The 22,303-nt window shown below is 37.7% G+C and overlaps 1 protein-coding gene across 2 annotated transcripts in view; it reads left to right on the forward strand.

Annotated features, from left to right (window-relative positions):
- card11 (caspase recruitment domain family, member 11) overlaps positions 1-22,099 on the forward strand; it is a 28,905-nt gene extending 6,806 nt beyond the window's left edge. The window contains exons 2-24 of one of the 2 annotated variants that reach the window (XM_079630607.1): positions 4,388-4,603; positions 7,932-8,069; positions 8,367-8,692; positions 8,824-9,003; positions 9,116-9,262; positions 11,461-11,586; positions 11,678-11,872; positions 12,026-12,175; positions 12,271-12,322; positions 12,462-12,568; positions 12,656-12,759; positions 12,981-13,033; positions 13,136-13,271; positions 13,441-13,639; positions 13,717-13,843; positions 14,176-14,416; positions 14,497-14,683; positions 17,146-17,241; positions 17,350-17,470; positions 17,843-18,025; positions 19,291-19,415; positions 20,497-20,612; positions 20,760-22,099. In XM_079630607.1, the coding sequence (XP_079486733.1) occupies positions 4,402-4,603; positions 7,932-8,069; positions 8,367-8,692; positions 8,824-9,003; positions 9,116-9,262; positions 11,461-11,586; positions 11,678-11,872; positions 12,026-12,175; positions 12,271-12,322; positions 12,462-12,568; positions 12,656-12,759; positions 12,981-13,033; positions 13,136-13,271; positions 13,441-13,639; positions 13,717-13,843; positions 14,176-14,416; positions 14,497-14,683; positions 17,146-17,241; positions 17,350-17,470; positions 17,843-18,025; positions 19,291-19,415; positions 20,497-20,612; positions 20,760-20,964 (3,516 nt within the window). In that variant the 5' untranslated portion in view covers positions 4,388-4,401 and the 3' untranslated portion in view covers positions 20,965-22,099. The remainder of the gene's footprint in view (positions 1-4,387; positions 4,604-7,931; positions 8,070-8,366; positions 8,693-8,823; positions 9,004-9,115; positions 9,263-11,460; positions 11,587-11,677; positions 11,873-12,025; positions 12,176-12,270; positions 12,323-12,461; positions 12,569-12,655; positions 12,760-12,980; positions 13,034-13,135; positions 13,272-13,440; positions 13,640-13,716; positions 13,844-14,175; positions 14,417-14,496; positions 14,684-17,145; positions 17,242-17,349; positions 17,471-17,842; positions 18,026-19,290; positions 19,416-20,496; positions 20,613-20,759) is intronic. The other variant, XM_079630608.1, reaches the window with a different exon arrangement.
- The last annotated feature ends 204 nt before the right edge of the window (positions 22,100-22,303 follow it).

A 22,303-nucleotide genomic window follows, 5' to 3' on the forward strand; every position in this document is an offset into this window, starting at 1 on the left:
CGTTTTCAGTGTGGAGAATACAGACGCCCAAGTGCTTTCAAAGATCTCCCACTCATTTATCTGATATCCTGTCTTTTAAACAACATGAGACAATGCTGATGGCTAATATTAGATGTATGACGACAAAAGTTCTTCATCCCTTTGACATCGGATTGACTGCATATTGCACTTGAAAACTGCAAACGCTGGCTGAAATGTGCAGTTCTTCTTTCCCTTTAACCAGAAGCCATCCTCCTGTGTCACACACCCACTGATGGACCTCCTTTCTGCTATAGGGATGGGGAAGTGAGGCCATTATGGTTAGTGAAAGTGCAGGTATAGGGATGTTTAGTATGATGGATACACAGGAATATGCAAAAGCGTGTGTGGGCATATCAGTAGTAATGGTTTGATTTCATTTGCAAAGGCCCATGGAGCGCTGGAAAACAATGCTGGTATTATGTCGCTAAAGGGGACTGACTGCACCTTCACCTGCAAGAAATTTGTCATGCAGAGTCTTGAATTAACATGTTGCTACTCGTTAATTTACATTTACGCCCCACAGAAAATCAGGGAAAATATGAAAGGTAGGACTAAATTGACTCAGAGGCCAGAAAAAGACTCATGTCATACACCTTGTATTGTCTCTTTAAAGTAGGTGAGACATCAAAGTATTCTCACTAGAGAAAGTCTCTTTTATCAGTTTCATTGTGATCCGGTTTCTTCCAGAGAATGGAACTGTGACATGATGAATGTCTGAGGAATTGTCTGGAGTTTAAGCCGTTTCTGCCTTTTTGCCATTGGATAATGAACCGTGTCATGAGGGTGACTCGTGTGTACACTCTTAAACATACATTTGGTTTACAGCCAAAGGTTCAGATGCATTCATTTGATCAAAAGTGACAGGTAATACTTGCATAATGTTAAAAAAGACTTCAATTTCAAACCAATGCTGTTCTTCTTTCTGTACATTAAAGAAAAAAAAAAGAAAAAAATCACTTTCCACAAAAATATGAAGCAGCACAACTATTTTCAACATCGTTGAAAATAAGAAATGATTGAAATTAAGAAATGTTTCTTGAGCATCAAATCAGCATTTGTACTTGGTGAGCATAAAATATTGCACTGAATGTTAAATGTTTGTTAACAACCATTCAGCAGATTCAGCAGCATTAAAATAGGTACATTTCTTTATTTGCTACTGTATTTTCACTGGACATACAAACGAATTAGGTTGTCATGACAAATTAGATGGTTCCTAGGGTTGCTCTCTATTTTGCAATCGCGTGTCAATCTGTCCGAGAGCTGTTGACACAGGATGCGTTCTGTGTTTCCTCTGGACTGGTTTTCTAATTGTTGGCCTATGTTTAAAGGGATAGTTCACCCCAAAATATCCGGCTATATTGAGGCATTTCTCAAAATATCTGCTTTTATTGTGCCTTATACCTATAGAGCAACGATCTCAAAGCTGTTCATTACATTAATAAACCCCTTAATTTATTAATCTAGTATGAAATTAGCAGCAAGCCTTCTTGTACCTCCTCACTTTAAAAGGCTTTATTAAATTTTAATTTAATACATTTAAATTAAGTCTTTGTTTAATTCCAGTATTTTTGAGTCTTCGTACTGTAGTATGTATAGTCTTTATCAGCCATCTGCAGGCCTGCTCTCTGCATTCATAACATTCAACCGTTAATCACCGTGCCGCAGTGCCGAACAGGTACGCCGTTGATTCACACGTGTATGTGAGCGTCTGTTTGAGCCGCAGCCATCAGATATTCAGAAGACAATCAGCTCAGTTCAGCAGTAGTGGAGACCAACTCTTTCGCATCAGCCGTGTGCTGTGACATCTTTACAGCCGCTGTCCACAAGGTTTAAAAAAAGATATGGTTTGTTTGTCACACCTCTCTTAAATGAGGCAGTGTGTGGTGGCACACAAACAAATGCCCACCACAGGACATGAATGCCCACTACAGCTGCAGGTCACTCTTGCATGAGTTGTTTTATTGTTGATATAATGCAGAAGGCATTTGAAGACAATAAATGGCTATTAAAGGTAGTAGTGTTAAAGTAACTCACAATTGTGGAAACAATAATCCTTGTCACTGAAAATGTACACAGTTGCAAGTGTCAGGGACAGTTTAATAACATATCGTATTACTCTCTTGTAACAAGAAGTTGTATTTAAATAAACTATAATTATCCATTAAGCAAATAAATTTACATGAAACCCTGTTTGCAGATTTCAAATTTCTAATGTGAGTGAAACAGGAGAAATGGATTGTATTGTGGTTTGACAACGTGCCAGTTCAGCCGACAAAACCTCTGAAGTCCGATTTTCAGTATAGCTAAAAATGGTTTTGTTGAGTTTCAAACCATGTGTGGTTTGTAAAACTGCACGTCTATCCATCACAGCCTCATTTTCATTAGTGTTAAATTCATTATGGCATCTAGCCTGATTTAAGTATATTGGCTGCACGGTCAGAGACCTCAGCAGAAAAGGAAATAAAAAATATAAAAAAATATATTTAAAGCCTGTATGATTTGTGATTTAAAATGCAATGTAAAAATTGCTATGTTTGTTTGTAGGGCTGCACAATTTGGCAATTTGTTATTATTATTTTTCAACAAAATTATAATAATGATGATGCTTATAATAATAATAATCTTAACACTTAACAATAATGTTTCATTAGTTAACTACTTTAGTTATCATGAACTAAGAGTTAACAATAATTCTACAGCATTTATTAATCTTAGTTTATGACCATTTGCTAAAACATTATTAAAATAAAATGTTTTATTTGTTAACATTAGTTAATGCACTGTGAACTTACATGAACAAACAATGAACAGTTGGGTTTTTATTAACTAACATTTAACAACGATTAATAAATTCTGTAACAAATGTATTTCTCATTGTTAGTTAATACATTAACTAATGTTAATAAGTGAGACCTTATTGTAAAGTTAAAATTCTAATAATTGTTATTATTATTATTTCAGTATACCAATATGGGTCCCACTTTATATTAAGTGGCTTTAAATACTATGTACTTGCATTGAATTAATAATTTGATACAATGGACTTATTGTGTACATATGTTTTTACATTGTACTTATATATTTAAAATACCTGCATGTAATTACAGCGGTAATTGTTATTACACTGTTGACCCTTCCCTTACACCTTAACCCACCCTTAAACTTAACCATACCAGCACACCTGTCCCTAACCTTACCCGTATCACACCACAATAGCAGCAAAAGTGTTTTACAATACAACATGAACACAATGTACATTGTACTTATTTTTCGATGTAAGTACATAGTACTTAAAGCCACTTAATATAAAGTGGGACCCTAATATTTATTTATGTGTTCCTCAATTTCAAACGTTAAACCATCAAACGTATTATATTTTAATGGAAAACTGCAGGTAGCCCTTAAAGGAGAACTCCGGTCAGTTTTAACATTGAGCTAATTTTTTTGTAAATTTGGAGTGCTGTCAGTACAGAGAACAACGACAAAAATCGGTGTTGCCTACACCGTGTTATCCTCTTTTTAAAATGTGCACCCTGTTGACTTCAATGGGGCAAGTTTTAAACCTGCTTTTAGCCTCTTAACATCCTTGATGTGTCACTACAAGTGCACAGCCATGTTAGATGATTCCTTAAGAGTGAACACGGTGAATCTGACTGCATTAGATGTGAAAGATACGAATAAAAATTAAATGTTATTTCAGCCAGCGCACATACTTGTATTTACATCCTGTTTTCGGTCGAAGTCCAAAGTAGTCGATTGTCGAGTTCACGCGCGTGATCATAGGTAACTAAACTTCTGCACGTGAACTCGACAATCGACTACTTTGGACTTCGACCGAAAACAGGATGTAAATACAGGTATTTGCCATTTTTATTCATATCTTTCACATCTACTGCAGTCAGATTCACCGTGTTCACTCTAAAAGAATCACTCACATGGCTGGGCACTTATATGACACCTCAAGGATGTTAAGACTAAGAACTGGTTAAGTTTAAAACTTGCCCCATTGAAGTCAACAGGGTGCAAATTTTAAAAAGAGGATAACACTGTGTAGGCAACACCGATTTTTGTCGTTTTTCTCTGTATTGACAGCACTCCAAATTTCCCAAAAAATGAGCTCAATGTTAAAATTGACCGGAGTTCTCCATTAAAGCTTGTAAAAGAAGAACACAGTGCTGTGTTTATTCAAAAAGCCCTATTGTGATTTTGTTTTTATTTCGATTAATCATGCAGCCCACATTTATCCTTGTGCAAACAAGTTTTTACTTTTTTTTTAAATCTGATGTGCTGTCAATGCTGTGGGTGTGAAAGGAGTGTCGAAATAGCGTCTGAAACTTTATTCTCCCTCATTGTCTCACATCAGGGGCCTCTGCAGGAATGGAGAACGGAGGCTTAATGAACTTGCTCGACTATGGGGAGGCATTGTGGGAGAGTACAGAGAAGAACCGGTACATCTTATGCCGTTTCATCAACCCCAACAAGCTAACCTCATATCTGCGGCAATGCAAGGTCATCGACGAACAAGACGAAGACGAGGTGCTCAACTCACGTCTGCTAGAGTCCAAAGTCAACCGAGCAGGTATTATTCAGTGTTCTGTGTGTGTGTGTGTGTGTGTGTTTAAGCATATACTATAGCACTGTTGATGATGTGATACGGATCCATCCAAGGTTGGTTTCACTCTCTAAGTCGGATTGAGGAGACATCAACATTCATAGATGCCAGTGACAGACAATACTAAACACTGTGGAATATGGAAATGCAAATTCCATGCCGAAAACATTTACATGCAAATCACATCATCAATCAGTTACTCGGTCACCCCATCTTTCACTGTGTTTTTTCCAGTGGTGTAATTTGATGATGAATGGACGCTTTTAATCCTGTGAGCTGCCGCTGTAGTTTTTCTTTCCCAACGACTCCTTCCTGAACCTTCGTATCATTTTTCAACTTCCGAACGGCCAGAGGCAGAACGGATGACAAGGATTTCGCCGAGCAGCTTGCTAAAGTCGGCACTGTTTGTTTGTCACAAAGGAGCACATCAAAATGCTTGTTTACCACGGCTGGGATTTTCACAGCCCCCTAATGATTCTCTTTTCCCTCTGGGACTAGCAGTTTGGCATGTAATACAGAAGATTTTTCAAGTACTTTTTGTGCCATGACTTTCTCTAGTGAGTTAAAATACAATGCATTGCTTTTATCGAAGACAAGTCTGGACATTCCTGCTACAGTGCAACAAAACTACAAAGTATAATTCCAGCTTCAAGCTATATGCCTGTCCACACCAAATGCGACATTTCTAAAAGAAACAAATAAATTACAAATCACAGCCAATCAGAATAGTGTGTGGGCGGAGCTTTCTCTGCATGTGCATTTCTGTCTCATTTTAATATAATGCAGAGCACACTCCGTTAACCTAAGCTGTTAATTACATTTGTGAAATGATTTGTGATTTGCCGGATGGTGGTCCTGGGCACCCATTGCGACTGTCTTTGGAGCCCCTCAAGGGGTGATGGACCTTTAATCCCACTTTAAGCAATACACCAAGTGTGATTGGATAATACAGTGTGGAGAAGCATGTTTGCAGGACTGACACTCATTTTTCACATAAAAAAAAAAAAAAATCATCAACAATAATGTAACCAATAACAAAAAAAAATTGTATAGAAGAAAAATGTGGAAAGAATATGATAGTTTCACAATCTTATCATAGACAGTGAAGTCAGGGAATGTTGTTTTCATGTTGATTGTTTGAAATGATGATGCAAGGCGCTATGTAAAAGTTAATACAATAGGAGTAAAACAGATTCTTGAAAAAAAGAGAAAAAACGGAGTGATGGGATGGAGTCAGATCTGAATGTGTGCTTGCAACTGATTGTTAGAAAGGGTGGGGTTTAAAGGGATAGTTCACTGTAAAAATGTTAAATTTGTCATTTATTACTCACCCTCATGAGGTCTGTCCAAACCTGTAAGACTTTCATTCATCTTCGGAACACAAAGGAAGATATTTTTTTATGAAATCTGAGAGATGTCTGTCCCTTCATTGACAGCCTACAGAACTACTACTTTGCCGCTTCAACAGGTTTCATTAAAATATCTTGACTTGTTTCGAAGATGAATGAAAATCTTTCAGTTAATTATGACAGAATTTACATTTTTGAGTCAACTAACCCTTTAAAGGGGTCATATAATGCCATTTTTGTACAAGATAATGATTCTTTAGGGTCTAAATTGAAAGTTATAGAAATATACTTTAATTAAAAATTCTCATTAGTATTGTAAGAAAACACTAATTTTACCTGGTCAAAAACAGCTGTTTTCAGCACGCCATTTAAGTGCATGTGTCTTTAAATGCTAATGAGCTGTGCTCACCCCGCCCCTCTGTTCTGTGGGGCGTTTGACACAACACACATGTTTGCCTATACAAAAGCAAATAAGTGATCAGATTACATAACTTATTCCGGCATAATATTGAAAAACATTAGAGTATTTATAGTCTTGAATCATATGCATTTGCAGGATGTAAACCGTATTTTGTAGGGATTTTGTAGGGACAGACACTGTTATAAACCATGTACAAAAGTAAGCTTAGTGTAGTATTACCACGTTAACTTTAACACCTGTGTACACATTTTTTTAGTAACACCATAACGCGTTTCATTATAAACGTGGGATTATGAATTATATTGAGAACGTCGTACATAGAAAACATGCCGTAATGTTAGTATAAACATTAGCCGCATTCATCGTGAAGCATGCTAGCGATTTGCAAAGATTAATATAAAGGTTAATAAAACGTTACACTCACTTCTTCTGGAGGTGCAGCAGGAACACAAATAGTTGGTAACGTTACCGATCCTTTTTTCAGGAGCAGCTTCTTAGCAAAACCAGCTTTATACTGATCTTCGTTTGTAAAGCAGTCTGGTGAAAAATGATTTGCGCAAACAAAAAAACATTTGTGTTGATCGTGGGGAATATTCCCTTAAAATGCAAAACACAGCCACTGCGTCTTCAGCGGTTCGGATTTAGGAACATTAAAATGATTGTGTTCGTTATTACACCCGAGAGCAGAACACCACAATCGCTTAAATGCCATTCTGCTCACCGACAGTGCTCCAGCGTATTAACAATGACTATGATTGACAGTTCGGTCACGAGCGAGGGCGGGTCTGTTTTGAAACGCTGCTGTCAATCAACAATCGTTTGAGGGGCATCGATTTTGTGACGCCACAAAATCGAACAGCTCAATTTGAGACAGGGTAAAACATATAAGGAGATTTTAAAAAAACCACTGGATGGATTTTTATCATTTTATGATGGTTGTGTACAGGCACTGCCAACACACTTTTCAGTACAATCAACTTGTAAAAGTGCATGTACCATTATATGACCCCTTTAAGTGAATTGAACGATTAGAGAAGTCCAGCATGTCACCTGAGAGAAGTCTGATGTTTTACTGGAAGGTTAATGACATTTTGCATTATGAGGTCAAAAAAAAAAAAAGTTATTTTTTTTTTAAACCTATGCATGGATAAATTATTCACAATAAGATCACTAACATGCACTCAGAGAATAGATAAGGTGAATTTCCATTTTATTCTGACTTATTAAATTAATATATTTTTTCTTTTCTTGTCAGCTAAATAACTAAACTAGGATGCTGTTTTATTGAAGAACAATCATATAACAAAATATGTTAAAGACTAAATTTAAAGTAAAAAGACTAAATTTAAAGTAAAAAAACCAACTGTGTAAAAATATTACTGCTGCTGCTGTTTGATTATAAATGATACCACCGTGATCCTATTAACGGATACTAAGTATTTTTTATGGGTCACATCAGGTAGAAAAACCACATTATACTTTTCTCAGTTCAACAAGTGTAATGCTGCAGTGGTTTTTGTCTCAGGTCGGCTGTTGGATATCCTGCACACGAAGGGAGAGCGAGGCTATGTGGTTTTTCTAGAGAGTCTGGAGTTGTACTACCCTGACCTCTACAAACTCGTCACGGGGAAGGAGCCCACTCGCAGATGTTCCACTATAGTCGGTGAGACTTTTAAATTAAAATGCCACCCATATAAATGACCTACAACCATGCCTTAAAATGTCTGTTGCTTCCACCTGCTTCCCCTCTGGGATGAGCATCTGCCTTAAATCCTCCTCCAGATTTGTGCAGTAGCCTAATAAACCAGTACTATGGTGCACTAATGGTATCAGAGCGTACTTTGGTGATAAATTATTACCATACTCATACACCGTGGTATTTACATTACATCTCAATAATAACATGGTACTTTTTTGTTCAGTTGTGTTTCTTTGACTGTATTTGGTTGTTTGCCTGTAGTGGAAGAGGGCCAGGAAGGACTCATCCAGTTCTTAATGAACGAAGTCATGAAACTACAGCAGCAGTCCAAGGCTAAAGACGTGCAGCGAGTGGATATCTTGACCAAATGTCGCACACTAGAGGATGATTCCAAGAAGCTACGGCTGGCCAACCGGGAGTTGCTGACTTTCCAGGAGCGCTACAATAAGATGAAAGAAGAGCGCAATAATTATAATGATGAACTTATAAAGGTGAAGGATGACAACTATCAGCTGGCCATGCGGTACGCTCAGCTCAGCGAGGAGAAGAATATGGCCGTGATGAGGAGCCGAGACCTTCAGCTTGAGGTCAGAGAGCTTTTGATTTGAGTCTCTGTCTCCTAGATTTACTACTAAAAGTGATGGGTCACTTATATTTACATGAATTATTTGACTATGTGGAATACAAATGTTGGCTGATGTCTCTCCATTTCCTCAAGATTGACCAACTAAAGCACAAGTTGAACAAGTTGGATGAGGAGTGCAAAATGGAGAGAAGGCAATCCCTGAAATTGAAGAATGACATTGAGAACCGCCCTCGGAAAGAGCAGATATTTGAGCTGGAGCGGGAGAATGAGGTCTTGAAGATCAAACTCCAGGAGCTGCAGTCCATCATACAGGTGAAGACCCTTTCTGCATCACAGTCAATAAAGGACAGTGAAAAGCAAACATTTGGGAAAGGTTATTCAAAGTTGGTGTTTTCACAGTTGTTTTGTTTCCTTTCATGCATAGCCCGGTCCTCTACCTGATTCAGACAAGGCCATCTTGGATATCCTGGAGCATGACCGACAGGAGGCTCTGGAGGATCGTCAGGAGTTAGTCAACAGACTCTATAACCTGCACGAAGAGGTCCGACAGGCCGAGGAGCTTCGGGACAAGGTCAGGACTAGCCTTATGCCTTGAATAATCATTTCAGCTTTAAGCTCTTTCCCAAACAATGCATTGCAAATATACATGTTGGGTAAAATAGTAAATTTTTAATTGGATAAAAAAATGGATTCTTAAAAAAAAAAAAAAAAAAGCCTCGCTAAGAAAAACTTAAAAAAATGTTCAAACATGAAATTGAAATATATTACTATTCAAAAGTATGGGTCAGTATGATTTAAAAAAAGAAATTATAACTTTTATTTAACAAGGACACCTGAAATTAATCAAGTTAATGATACATAAGATTTCACATTTCAAATAAAAGCTGTTCTTTTGATCATTCTATTCATCAAAGACTCCTGAAACAAAAATGCTTCACAGTTTCCACAAAAATATGTAGCAAAACGGCTGTTTTTTAACATAATAATAGGAAATGTTTCTTGAGCATCATATTATAATGATTTCTGAAGGATCACGTGACGAAGACTGGAGTAATGATGCAGAAAATTCACCTAAATGATGAATAAATTATATTTTCAAATATACAGGTGAAACTCGAAAATGTAGAATATTGTGCAAAAGTTCATTTATTTCAGTAATTCAACTTAAAAGTTGTAACTAATATATTATATAGCCTCATTACATGCAAAGTGAGATATTTCAAGTCTTTATTTGTTATAATTTTGATGCAGCTTATGAAAACCCCAAATTCAAAATTAGAATATTGTGAAAAGGTTTTCAAAGCTGTAAGCCATAATCATCAAAATTATAACAAATAAAGGCTTGCAATATCTCGCTTTGCATGTAATGAGTCTATATCATATATTAGTTTCACATTTTAAGTTGAATTAATGATATAAATTAACTTTTGCACGCTATTCGAATTTTTCGAGTTTCACCTGTATTTATATAAAATACAGTTATTTTACATTGATCAGAAAACAGTAATATGAAATATTTTTACAAATAAATGAAGCCTTGATGAGCATACGATACTTTTGAAAAACATCTTACCGACCCCAACTTTTTAAAAGTAGTTATTAATATTTATAAATTTTTCATGATACAATACAAGTAGCCTTTATTCATAGGTGTGCTAGTTGCCCTGCGTTCTGGGATTACCTTATCTGCAAGTAATGCAGTACTTTGTTGCCAAAATTAGTCATGCCATATAACAAAACTTTGGTGTCTAAAACTTCTTTGTCATGATACTGTATATGATGCCTTAAAATGCTCTCTGGATAGGCAGCTCACTTTTGGAAGAGAGCTTCAGAGTGGGGTCATATTGGTCACATCCTGAATGTTTAAATATCATAATAAACATGCCAAATGTGATATTACATTGGCATCATGGGGCATTAAGTGGGTTTAATATGGACTCGGCATGAGTTTTTAGTTGACGGCTAGAAATAATGAAGTGTAGGCAACGGTTGTTTTTTTCTTGTCACACATGAACGAGAAGTGACAGAGGCTGATGAGGACTGGCTGCTCTAAGTGGCCCCTTCTGCAATGTGCTGCAGCTCTAATTAGAAGTGCATCTGAAGTGACGTGTGAAAAGTGTCAGAATTCAGGGTAACGCAGGAAGGGTGTGTGTGTGTGGGGGGGGGGGGGGGGGGGCAGTGACGACTTATCACAGTCAGCCCTCTTTTGGAGCTTTTCAAATGTTCCAATTCTTGTATGAAATGTGTATTTTATAGTGTTGCAGGCCTACTTTTTGTACAAACTTACAAATTTGTAGTAAATGTTTTGGTTAGTCTTACTAGCATCTCTCTTAACTCTGCAGCCATGTTTAATACATGCAGAATGCTTGTCAAAGCCAAACAATATCTTCCACATTCCCAAATAGATCTTTGGTGTTTGTTTATTGACATGGAAAGTAATCCTAGTTTGAAAGGATTGGTGTGCTATAGTGAAATTTCTGCTACAGCAAAATGTAAATGCATGCCGTAGCAGAGCTTTTTCTCTGTAAATGATGAATCAATCAGCAGGGTTTGAGCTGCATAACACCATGTTGAAGTGTGAATGGTTGTTCTGAGGGGTAGGTATTAATAATGTGCTGAAAAGAAACCGCACAAACTGTTGCTTATAAATCTTTTTTACAGTTTAGAAGGTGTCCTCTCAGGTTCATCTGATAGTGTTGAATGATGCCACTGTGCTCTTTATTCTACTGATGGGTTTAAATGAGAAACGTTTAATCTAATAATGCACAGTACCTGGAAGAGAAGGAGGACCTTGAATTGAAGTGCTCCACGTTGCTGAAGGACTGCGAAATGTACAAGAACCGCATGAATACAGTCATGGTGCAGCTGGAAGAGGTGGAACGTGAGCGGGACCAGGTATTAATGTGTTCCTAGCGATGGCTTTAAATAAGTTTACTTCCTGTTACTTGAGAGCTATCAATATAGTATTGCTTTCTTCGTCTTACAGGCTTTCAAGTCAAGAGATGATGCTCAACACCTTGTGTCTCAATGCCTCATTGACAAAGACAAGTACCGCAAGCAAATACGGGAGCTGGAAGAGAAGAGCGATGAACTTCAAATTGAAATTGTACGCAAAGAAGCCAAGATAGTCAACCTGGAATGCAAACTGAGACGGTTGGCCAAAGAAAATGGTTTGGATCAGGTGAGACATTATCTGTCCGATTGACAATTTGTGTTTTTTCTATTTTGAAACTCCCCGCCTTTTCTGCTTTGTCACAATATCAGTTGTTGGTGCATTAGATATATGCTTCATTCCAAGCCATTGAATATTTCTTTCATGATATTTCCCCCTCAGAGTCTGCCACGAGACATTACTCCACTAATTATAGCTCAGCACTTTGGGCAACCTGATGCAAATACAGGAGGTCCTTCAGAGGACTCTGGAGAAGAAACTGTTGATGATCAAGAGTTTAAGCTCCAACGCAGATATAACCTCAAGGGCAGAGTGAGTAGAAACTTCTCATTGAATGTCTTTGTCATTATTATACGGGTATAAGCTATTATTTCTGCATTTCAACATTTGTCATTCTCATTTATTAGATTAACAGACCAAAATCTCCAGCAGCTGGACCCAAAAGTCCTCAATTCCATGGTAAAATGTTTATTAAAAATCTCTGATGGTGCTGTATGCAAACATGCAGTTAATATGTGGTTAAAGCATGATAACGTTCACCACATGTTTGCAAAAAGAATGAGCTTGTCTTCTTTTAATTTCATCTCTTATTATGTAGCCCTGCCTTTCACCAATGGAGATCTGTCAGAACATGCAGCCTCTGACAACACAGGTCTTACCAGTGCCAACGTATTGTTTTCTCCTGCAGAGATCTTCTGTAAAAATGTATGACACATTTTCATCTCATTTGTTTATCTCTCCAAGTAGCTTTAATTTGAAGGCAGCAGTTGTATTTGTGTTTTTTTTTTTTAGCTGCGTCCCCGTAACGACAGCATCTTGTCCACTGCGCCAGAGCCTCCGGGCCCTCAATCCATTGTCAGGAGGATCAAGGAAAACCCAAACTCTCAACACAGGTGGTAAGTGTAACATACACACATAAAACTTGTGTAGCAGTATATCTTTAAAACTAGCCTTGCCTATATTGTTACTACTTTCATAGATTATTTAGACTGCATTTCCACAAAAAATACTATAGTTAACTTAGTAACAATAGTAAAGTCATATCGAATTGTTGTTGGTTGGTATTAAAAAAGTAAAAAAATGTAGTACAATTTACTGTGCTGAATCTGTCTTTCAGTCTTCCCTGTTCAGAAACTGCAGATACTGACAGTGGAGACAATGCCGACATGGGTATGCATAAATAATTTATTCCGCCCTCTCACCGTCTGAATCATACACTTAAGTGACTCGCCTTTGTAAAAATGTCTCTTTTTTTTTTTTTTTTTGCTGTAGATGACCACGACTTAGACATGTCCTCCTACGGGCCTTCATCCATCCATTCATCTTCGTCTTCCCACCAATCTGAGACAATGGACTCGTATGATCTGGAGCAAGTCAACAACATCTTTAGGAAATTCTCTTTGGAGAGGTTTTTTTGTTATTTATAATCATTCTTTGAACACTGCAGTGAATTCCTTTTTGGTAACTGAGAAAACAAATCTTTGTCTCCGTCATCTCAGTTCGTCCTCACTTTACAAAATTATAAATCAATATTATAACTTCTCTTTGATCTGTGCATGTCTATTTTTTTTTTCCAGACCATTTCGTCCTTCATTGACTTCAGGCCCTCAGCGAAACTCATTGCGGCCGGTCCAGAGCATTTTTCTCTCCGGTGAAGACCTACTGTCAGAAATCACTATGATTGGTGGAAATGATAGTGGCATCTTTGTGTCCTTTGTCCAGTCTGGCTCTAATGCAGAACAGGCCGGAGTTAAAGTTGGACACCATCTTTTAATGGTGAGTTGAACTCCAGCATTTGTTCCACAACCCTCCAAAAGAACCTGTAGTAGTGGTGGTTTTGTTTTTTCCCCAAGCTGGAGGGCAGTATCCGTGGAGAAGCCCAGAGTGTGGCTTTGGACACCTGTACCAAGGAGGAAGCTCACTGGACCCTGCAAAGATGCACCGGACAGGTGCATCTCCATTACAAGTCAAACTATGATGGTGAGTCCAGACTCTTAAAAGGAAAGAGGTTCAAGATTTCAGTGCGAGGGTCCAATATTTTGAAAAGTTTTGGGATGAGCCTATTAACATATGCAGACTCTAAAGAAAAGACAGGGCTTTGGTCTTTTAGTCCGCAGTTCTGTCTGATCAAATGTGCTGCTGCTCTATTTGGTATAAAAGTCTACTCTTGAGTCCATCTCACACACACACCATCTTATTCAGTGTGGTGTTGGGTTGCATTCAATTCTCAGCACCTCAATGGCTTCCTGCGCTCAGGTGTTATTTATTAGACCACAAAATGTCCTGTTTTGAGCCCGCTTTGTTGTTCACAGGCTACAGACGGCTGCTGAAGGATATTGAAGATGGCACAGTGGTGTCTGGAGACTCCTTCTACATACGTCTCAATCTGAACATCTACAGCCAGTCAGACAGCTGCTCACTGAACGTACGATGTGATGAGGTTCTCCATGTTCTGGACACCATGCACCAGGGGAAATGTGAGTGGCTGTGCGCCCGTGTGGACTCTTTCACCGACAAGGACCTGGAGAGAGGCACCATACCGAGTTACTCCAGGTGAGGACATTGAACAATGAGTGACTATTATAGTGTCGGTTTCAAATCGAGTGTGAACATTTGTCTATTGTCTGCTGCAGATTGTTTGTCAGTGTGTGGGTGAGTGTGTGGGTGTGCATTTTTATATCTGTTGGCTGTGACGAGAAGCTGTTAAGCGAACTTAGCTGTCACCTCCTCCCCAGAGCCCAGCAGCTCCTCTTGGTGAAGATTCAGAAGCTGATGTGTCGAGGAGGTCGAGAGGAAGCCGAAACTCTGAGAGGGCTCCGGGTCAGTTCCTTCTGGATTGTTGGAGATATGTGCCCACTTTCGGCTTTTATATTTGTGGATGAGTCAGAACTGACAGGACACAACTTGAATGCCAATTAAGGGACCATATTCAACACTTTTTTTAATCATCTTGAAGGGATAGTTCTCCTAATAAATGAAAATTAGTCATCTAATATCATCATTTACTTAAAATGACTTAAAATGTCATCATTTACTTATCCTCATGTCATTCTAAACCTATATGACTGACTTTCTTCTGTGGAACATAAAGATATTTTGACTGTTTTTGTCCATCTAATGACAAAACATCTTCTTTTGTGTACTGGTCAACTGTTGGTCTAAAGGCCCATTCACACCAAGAATGATAGCTATAAAGAAAACTATAACAATAACATTAGCATTATCCACAACGTAACATGGTAAAGTTCTGTTATTATAAGCACACACTGCAGTTTTGTCATCTTCCAAGCTCTTTAAAGTCGGTGGATTCTGATTGGCTATCAATGTTTTTTCAGCGATATTGTTCTTCTGTCGTTAATGTTATTGATGTGGATTGCGCCATTCTCACAGAATTAAAACTTTATTAGGGGCCAAGTACCGAAGGTGCGTACTGCGTTGGCACCTATTGTCTCTGTTGGCTTTCTTCTTCCGTTTCATCTTTTTCCGCTTTGGCACCTATTGTATCCGTTGGCTTTCTTCTTCTTCCGTTTCTTCTTTTTCCGCTCTTGAGTCTATGGGAGCCCATAGACCCGCTTGAGGGAAAGTTATGAAATTTGGCATACTGATAGAGGACAGTCCCATCATAAACCACAGCAAATTTGCACCACCATCTGTCCAAAATTTAACTCGCGTTTATAAATCGGAAGGGCTAGAAAGTAGAAACAAAATAATTTTTTCCTCTGATTCCTTGGCTAAAGACAATTTGACGGCATTTTTCGACATGAATTTTTTTCCGCCATTAATTCAACCAAAACATCTTCAGACCATGCCGACAAAAAGGTTATGGAATTCAAGTCAGTTCGTCAAACCCTTGTCGAATAATACGCAAATGAATTTGACAGGGCCCTCAAAAATGAACGAGAGGCTATATCTACGGAACGTTTTAGCGTATTATGAGGCTGCGCTACCGGCACAGTTTCGGCGCAGTGCCACCTAGTGGTCAAGAGATATGAAAAATTATAATTTTTTTCTTAACTTCGGAACGGTTTGGCCAAAAATCACAAAACTCTTTAGATTTAGTGCATCATGCCGAGTCGAACGATACCCAATTTTCCCATATCGGCCATTTAGAATTTTAATTGAATTTTGTTGTAAAATGCTACATTTCACAAACGCATTGGCGCGTCGTTACTCAACTCGGTATATGTTGAGTAACATATACTGAGTGACTCAAAACGTTTCTGGGCAGCGCCAACTTGTAGTCAAAAGTTCAAATGAAATTATTGAACAATTTGAATAAATTAGCCTATTGTAATGACACTGGTCTTAATAATTCATTTGCTGAGAACATGGATACTTATTTTGCCATTTTTGGTCAAACTTCCTGTCCACCATTTTTATTTTATTTTTAAAACCTACTTTCAAACTCCTCCTAGACCATCTTCAGACTGTGCCGACAAAAAGTTATTGATTTTGTGTCGATAGCGGTGTATACCACAGCAACAAATTTGAGGCATGATGCCAAAATGATTCTGAGGCTGTATCTCAGCAATGTTTTGGCATATTGACACCAAACTTTGCATGTCATTGTCACATTACTCTGACCACACCACATCAATTTGGTCACAGCGTCATCTATTAGTCGAAAGTGATAGACAATTAAATCATTACTAGTGACTGGCATTTCAGGCATTTTGCCAAAAATAATCTTAATATATTTTTAATTGACCGTTCGCAAAGACCCGGAAAGACCAGCATTAACCGTGGAAAGGCGTCAATACACTTTTTCAAGTTCAAATCCTCCAACGTTAATCTACAAATTCTCCTGACTGCTTTGTCGAACAAAATGGCGGATGGCGAAGTATGATTGGTCAGATCACCTGTCAATCAACCTCCCAGCGAAGGGTCAATTGGTCATTGTTGCTCTGATGCCCAGCCATGCTTGCATGACTTATTGGGCCTTTGTGCTTGGTCCCTAAATTGCTGCTTGCAGCTATATTAGTTATCTTGTTATTGTCCTTGGTGTAAACAGGCCTTTTTAAGTCTATTTATAATGTCAGTCAATGCTTCTTGGGCCAAAACAGTCATAATTTGACCATCAGAATTAAACAAACTGTTTTTACTACTGCACCTCTGTTATGATTGGCTAACCTCCATATTAAAACAGTTAAACACTGTTGTTGATCAGTGTTGCTGTTTTGGAATGAGACGTTTTTCAGCTTAGTTTAAATAAATTCTACTGGTAAATCTCACTTTCCATGTCTTCCCTTCTAATGAATTCTCTCTCCCGTTTGTGCTCACAGAACACTCTACAACCTGAGGAACCCACACCTTCTCTAGACCCCAAGTCTAGTCCACGTCTGTCCAGAGCCAGCGTCTTCATCTTTCAGTTATTACAGGTAACAGGTCCTCTTTAGTTTGCTCACACTGCCATAGGGCTGAGGTCTTATCTGCAGATAGGAAAATAGTGGAGTCTTGCTGAGATTAAAAGCGATCCCTGGTGTCAGTTTGTCAGCAGGGTGGATAACAAGTACAAGAGGATGAACAGCAGTGAGCGTGTCCGCATTGTCAATGGAGGAAATCCATCATCAGTTTCCAGACCAGGTTTTGAAACCCTGAGGCCTGAGGGTAAGACTACCCACCCCCTTGTCTTACTTGTTTATTGCAGCGAAATCTTTGCAGTGGATGCCATATAGATGGGTTTTCATACTAAATATTAGGGAATTTTTAAAGCTTGATTTCCAGGACTGAAAAATTTATGGAAATGGAATTGGTAACAGAAATTGTATGCTTCTAAATTGTTTTATCAGCTAGTAATTGCCCTTTTTGAGTGCAATCTCAAAAAAATATATATTTAAAAAATGTGTGAATGAATGGAAAATGTATTGGTTGAAAGGGATGGGAACAAAATGCTTATTCACAGTCTACTCATGTCCATTTCTAGTGTTTATGCAGCTGATTCAGATTTGACATTTAGCAGTATTTTTTCCATTCTTTCAGACACATCTGACCCAGAGAGCGACTTAAACAAGAGCTTGAATCTGATCCCTTACAGTCTAGTGACCCCACAGCACTGCCAGCGCAAAAGACCCATCGTCTTCACCCCCAACATCCTAGCCAAGACCATCGTCCAGAAGTTCCTTAATCTTGGAGGGGCTATGGAGTTCAATATCTGCAAACCAGGTAAAAATAGCTGGAAGCGGTTTATCCTTCTAATTATAGCAGCACACTGTGGTGGTGGTGATGATGATAGAGATATCGTTCTGTATATAGAAACAGTGGCTGCCAAACTATGGGTCACATATATGATATATTCATAATGGATCCTTATTTTAATATGTTCCATGACTTCAACTATTATGTCACAGGCAGCAACCCACTCAGTCCTTGTTTAGCACAAGTATTTGCATAGCATTTTTAATGTATGTAATAAACCCTAGTAAATATATCAAGATAAATCCAGCTGTTACAGTTAGAAATTAACCTTATTAGTTATTAATGTAGAGTGGGTTTTCAGAAGTGCAGGGCATAGAGATCGACTGATGTTTATGCGTACGTGCCTAATAACCAATATTCAGCAATATATGCATTTAAAATTATTTTTTGTCTGTTTGTTTGAATTTATGTTTGTTTATTGTTCTTTTTCTGTTTTTTTTTTTGACAACGGAATCATTCATTAATCTGAAGGTGAACAGCCTGCTTTATAAGTATATTATATTAAATGGTATATTAAAATAATTTATGCAAGTTAAAATAAAAAGTTACCTGTGAGCAATGTAGTTTCCTGTGGAACGCATAGTGGTGTAATGGCATTTTTGGTTGTTATTTTTAAAAACTCATCAGATGGCACCACTTATTGGTAATCTAAGAACTGAAAACTGATTAAATTAAATTATGAATAAATGCATTAAAAAAAAAGGTTTTACAGTTTGTACAAATCTTTAATTTGGACCATTTTTTTTTAAACCAGTAAAATAAAGAAACCCCATGATTTTTGATGACATTCAATTCATTAATGGTTCAAGGAAATCTGCATTCATAAACTTTTTTTTTTGTGTGTGTGTGTGTGCTATACTGACTCTGCAGCGCCATGGCAAAATAAATAGTTTCAGCTTCAGAGATTGTGAGAATCTGAATGCGAAGAGAGAGAAAACGAGGTGCCATAGTCAGATTCATAAAAGAGATTAATCTTATTACCTGGTCTTTTAATGAATCGGTTGAAAAGACTCTGTTTAATTGAAATGTGAGACTTAAGTGTCCACAACAGAGTTTAATTGTAATGGTGCTTCTTCAAAAGTACCAAGATAATCATAAATATAACATTTAACGAACTGGAACTACTTAAGAATAATCTAATCAGTACCACATCCTTGCGATTGTCATCCCTGCAAGCAATGTTTTCCTTGACATGCCTGCTTACAAGAACTATAAATTCATCTTCTTTCCAGACATTGTGACAAAAGATGAATTCCTCGTGAAACAGAAGATAGAGCCCATCATTTATTCCAAGGAAAAGCAGGCAGGCACATATGAATGCATCACCCCGGATAATATCGAAGCGGTTGCCTTTAAGGTACAGTAATAAATGTTCGTTTCAAAATAATTTAATAATAGCTAAATTATGTTTTTGCTTTTATGTGCTGTCACATCTTCTGCTTACTCAAGAAGCTTGTCAGATATGTGTGTGCTTGCTGTTTTGCCAAACAGTATCATTTAGAAGAGCTTCCTCTTGGTGAGTGCTTAACCCTTTCCTAAAGACACCAATGGGATTTTCACACCACACCTAGCCCTGGCCCAACTTCTTAAATACTACTTAAGGCCAGCAATGTTTCACACTTGTCATTTTGAAAAGGGGTTAAAGGGTTAGTTCACCCAAACAAGCAGAAATTCAGTCATCCTTTACTGACCCTTATTCCAAATATATAAAAAACACAAATTAGGATATTTTTAAATGCATTTTCTGTAAAGCTGCTTTGAAACAATATGTATTGTGAAAAGCGCTATATAAAATAAATTTGAATTGAATATTTTTAATGAAACCTGAGAGGTTTCTGTCCCTCCATTGAAAGTTCAGGTAGCCAAAATTTCAAAGATCCAAAAAGGCGTCATAAAACAAATTCATATGAATTGAGCGCTTTAATCCAAGACATGATCGCTTTATACTATATGATAAACCGATTTAACTTGTGCTTTATATGTGTTTTTTGGTCATTGCTTTTATGTTAAAGCCTATCACATATGGTAAACATGGAAACTCAAAAAGCCTCACTGTGTTTAATGTGACCGAGAGGGGAATCAGCAGTAGTATGTAGGAGACAGACTGCTCCTGATGGCTGCAGATGCAATCTGCTTGTTGGGGTTTTATCAGGTGGTTAGATGAGAGGCAGCATATTGTTTTTCACTTGCTAATGTGTCAGGAGATGAGTCTAATTTTCCACTGCAAATCTTGTTCGAGAGGTGTGCCAAAAACAGGACAAAAAGAGAACCGACACCTTGCTGGATGAGTTCTCTTTTCTGGTTTAAATTATACATGAATATTTACAATATAGTTTATTAAGTGTGGCTTTAATTGTTAACACATAAATATAACAAAATAAAAGTGTATAGTTTAAAAAAGAAAATGCATTCTATTAAATGAGTCTTTTGCTGCTTAGAATAAGCACTGTCTTCTGGAAGCTGACCTGAGCTGTGTGAAAGACCTGTTGAGGAGAGAGATCTACCCCATCGTGATCTTCATCAAAATCTGTGAAAGGAACATCAAAAAATTAAGGCAAGCAGTCTTTCAAGGTCTTCAGGCTCATTGCACTCTTGAATGCATGTCATATTGATTATTCAGCTCCAGTTTGAAGATTCATTATTCATGGGCGAATGATCCTTAGACCATTTAGTAATAGTTTGTGATGTTTTCTTCGAGCAGACGGCTCCTTCTGAAGGTGGACTCTGACGAGGAGTTCTTGAAGATGTGTCGCTCTAAGGAGAAGGAGCTGGAGACGGTGCCGTGCTTGTACGCGAGCGTGGAGCCTGACTCATGGAATGGGGTGGAGGATCTCGTCAAGATCATCAAGGACAAGATTTTTGAGGAGCAGAAGAAGACTGTCTGGGTGGAGCAGGACCTTCTGTAACCTGATCACGGAAGCAAGTTTCTGCGCACCAAAACACTGTCTGTTTGCACATTGGGGGAAACGTGTGCATGCAGCACAGGCTTGTGAACAGGAAGTGACTCTGACTGTCAAAGGCCACAGCTTGGTGAGGTGTGTTTCTCTCTGCTGTCAAAAAAAAAAGAAGAAAACACACGGTCGATGAACGGCTCCGTGTTGCACCTGAGGTTCACATAGTAAGCAGTGGAAATGTTCTCACCCCTGAGATTCTTATCTATTATTCTCCTGAAGCAAAGCTGTTGTCCATAAAACATTATCCTTCCCAGCATTCACCTGTAATGCTCAATATAATGTAGTGCTGCCCACTTAATTTTGCTTCAGTTTTATTCTGTCTGATTTGTGTATAACTGTAAATTCAATCAGATGCAATTATTGTCGCAGTATACAGTATGTACTTTTTATCTTTAAAAGGCACATTACATAAGTTAATATAGTTCGTTTGTCACTTCTATATTTATTTGAATACAAGCCCATATTGTTGTGTTTTCTTAGTTAGTCTTTATACAGATAACACGCGTGTTTTTTCTCGGTGCCCATTTCAGCTGCTACCTAAATACTTGCTAAGGTGTTAAGCATACTGTAGTTCAGTGGCATTATATGTATTTACATGCTGAGCTCAACTTGGATTTAATTATGGCATTATTTTGGAGTCTGGTTAAGCTGTCATTGACGTCCTAAAGTGGGCCCCCATGTTCTCTAGATGTTATCATAATGAGAGCTGTTTCTGATGTAAACCGTATCCAAATATTCTTATCCATGTACCGATTTACTGTTTGCCATTTATACACACCATGATTTACGGGTAGCTTACAAATAATAGGATTTTTACATTTTAGGTTAATGTGAATCTATAAGGGAAAATTTATATTTTAGGTGTTTATTATCATTCACGCCCCGAATGTATGAAGTCATTAAAAACTTCACGTGTACTAATTATAAAAGAGTTATGAAAAAATGGAATGATTGATGTCAACTACCCTTATTCTGACCCTTGTGATTTTAAACATAGCATACAGATTTGTATATAATTTTATATATATATATTTATTGATGCCAGCCTTATCACCTGTTTAATAAAACGAAACAGCCGCTATCTAAATGACAGAATGTTTTTTAGTTAATGTTTGCATGGCATCTTATCCAGGGGTGTGCATCCTTGTTTCGAGGGGTATCAATTTTGGAAGAACAACACAAATTTGTCACTATTATGTTTAAGATATTAAGAAACTTATTGGTGTAATATAATATCCTACTCCAAAGCCTTGATTTTAATATTTGTACATGTTGTTTTATAAACGGACAC

The sequence above is a fragment of the Phoxinus phoxinus genome (genome assembly GCF_949152265.1).
Source record: "Phoxinus phoxinus genome assembly, chromosome: 1".
NCBI lineage: Eukaryota > Metazoa > Chordata > Actinopteri > Cypriniformes > Leuciscidae > Phoxinus > Phoxinus phoxinus.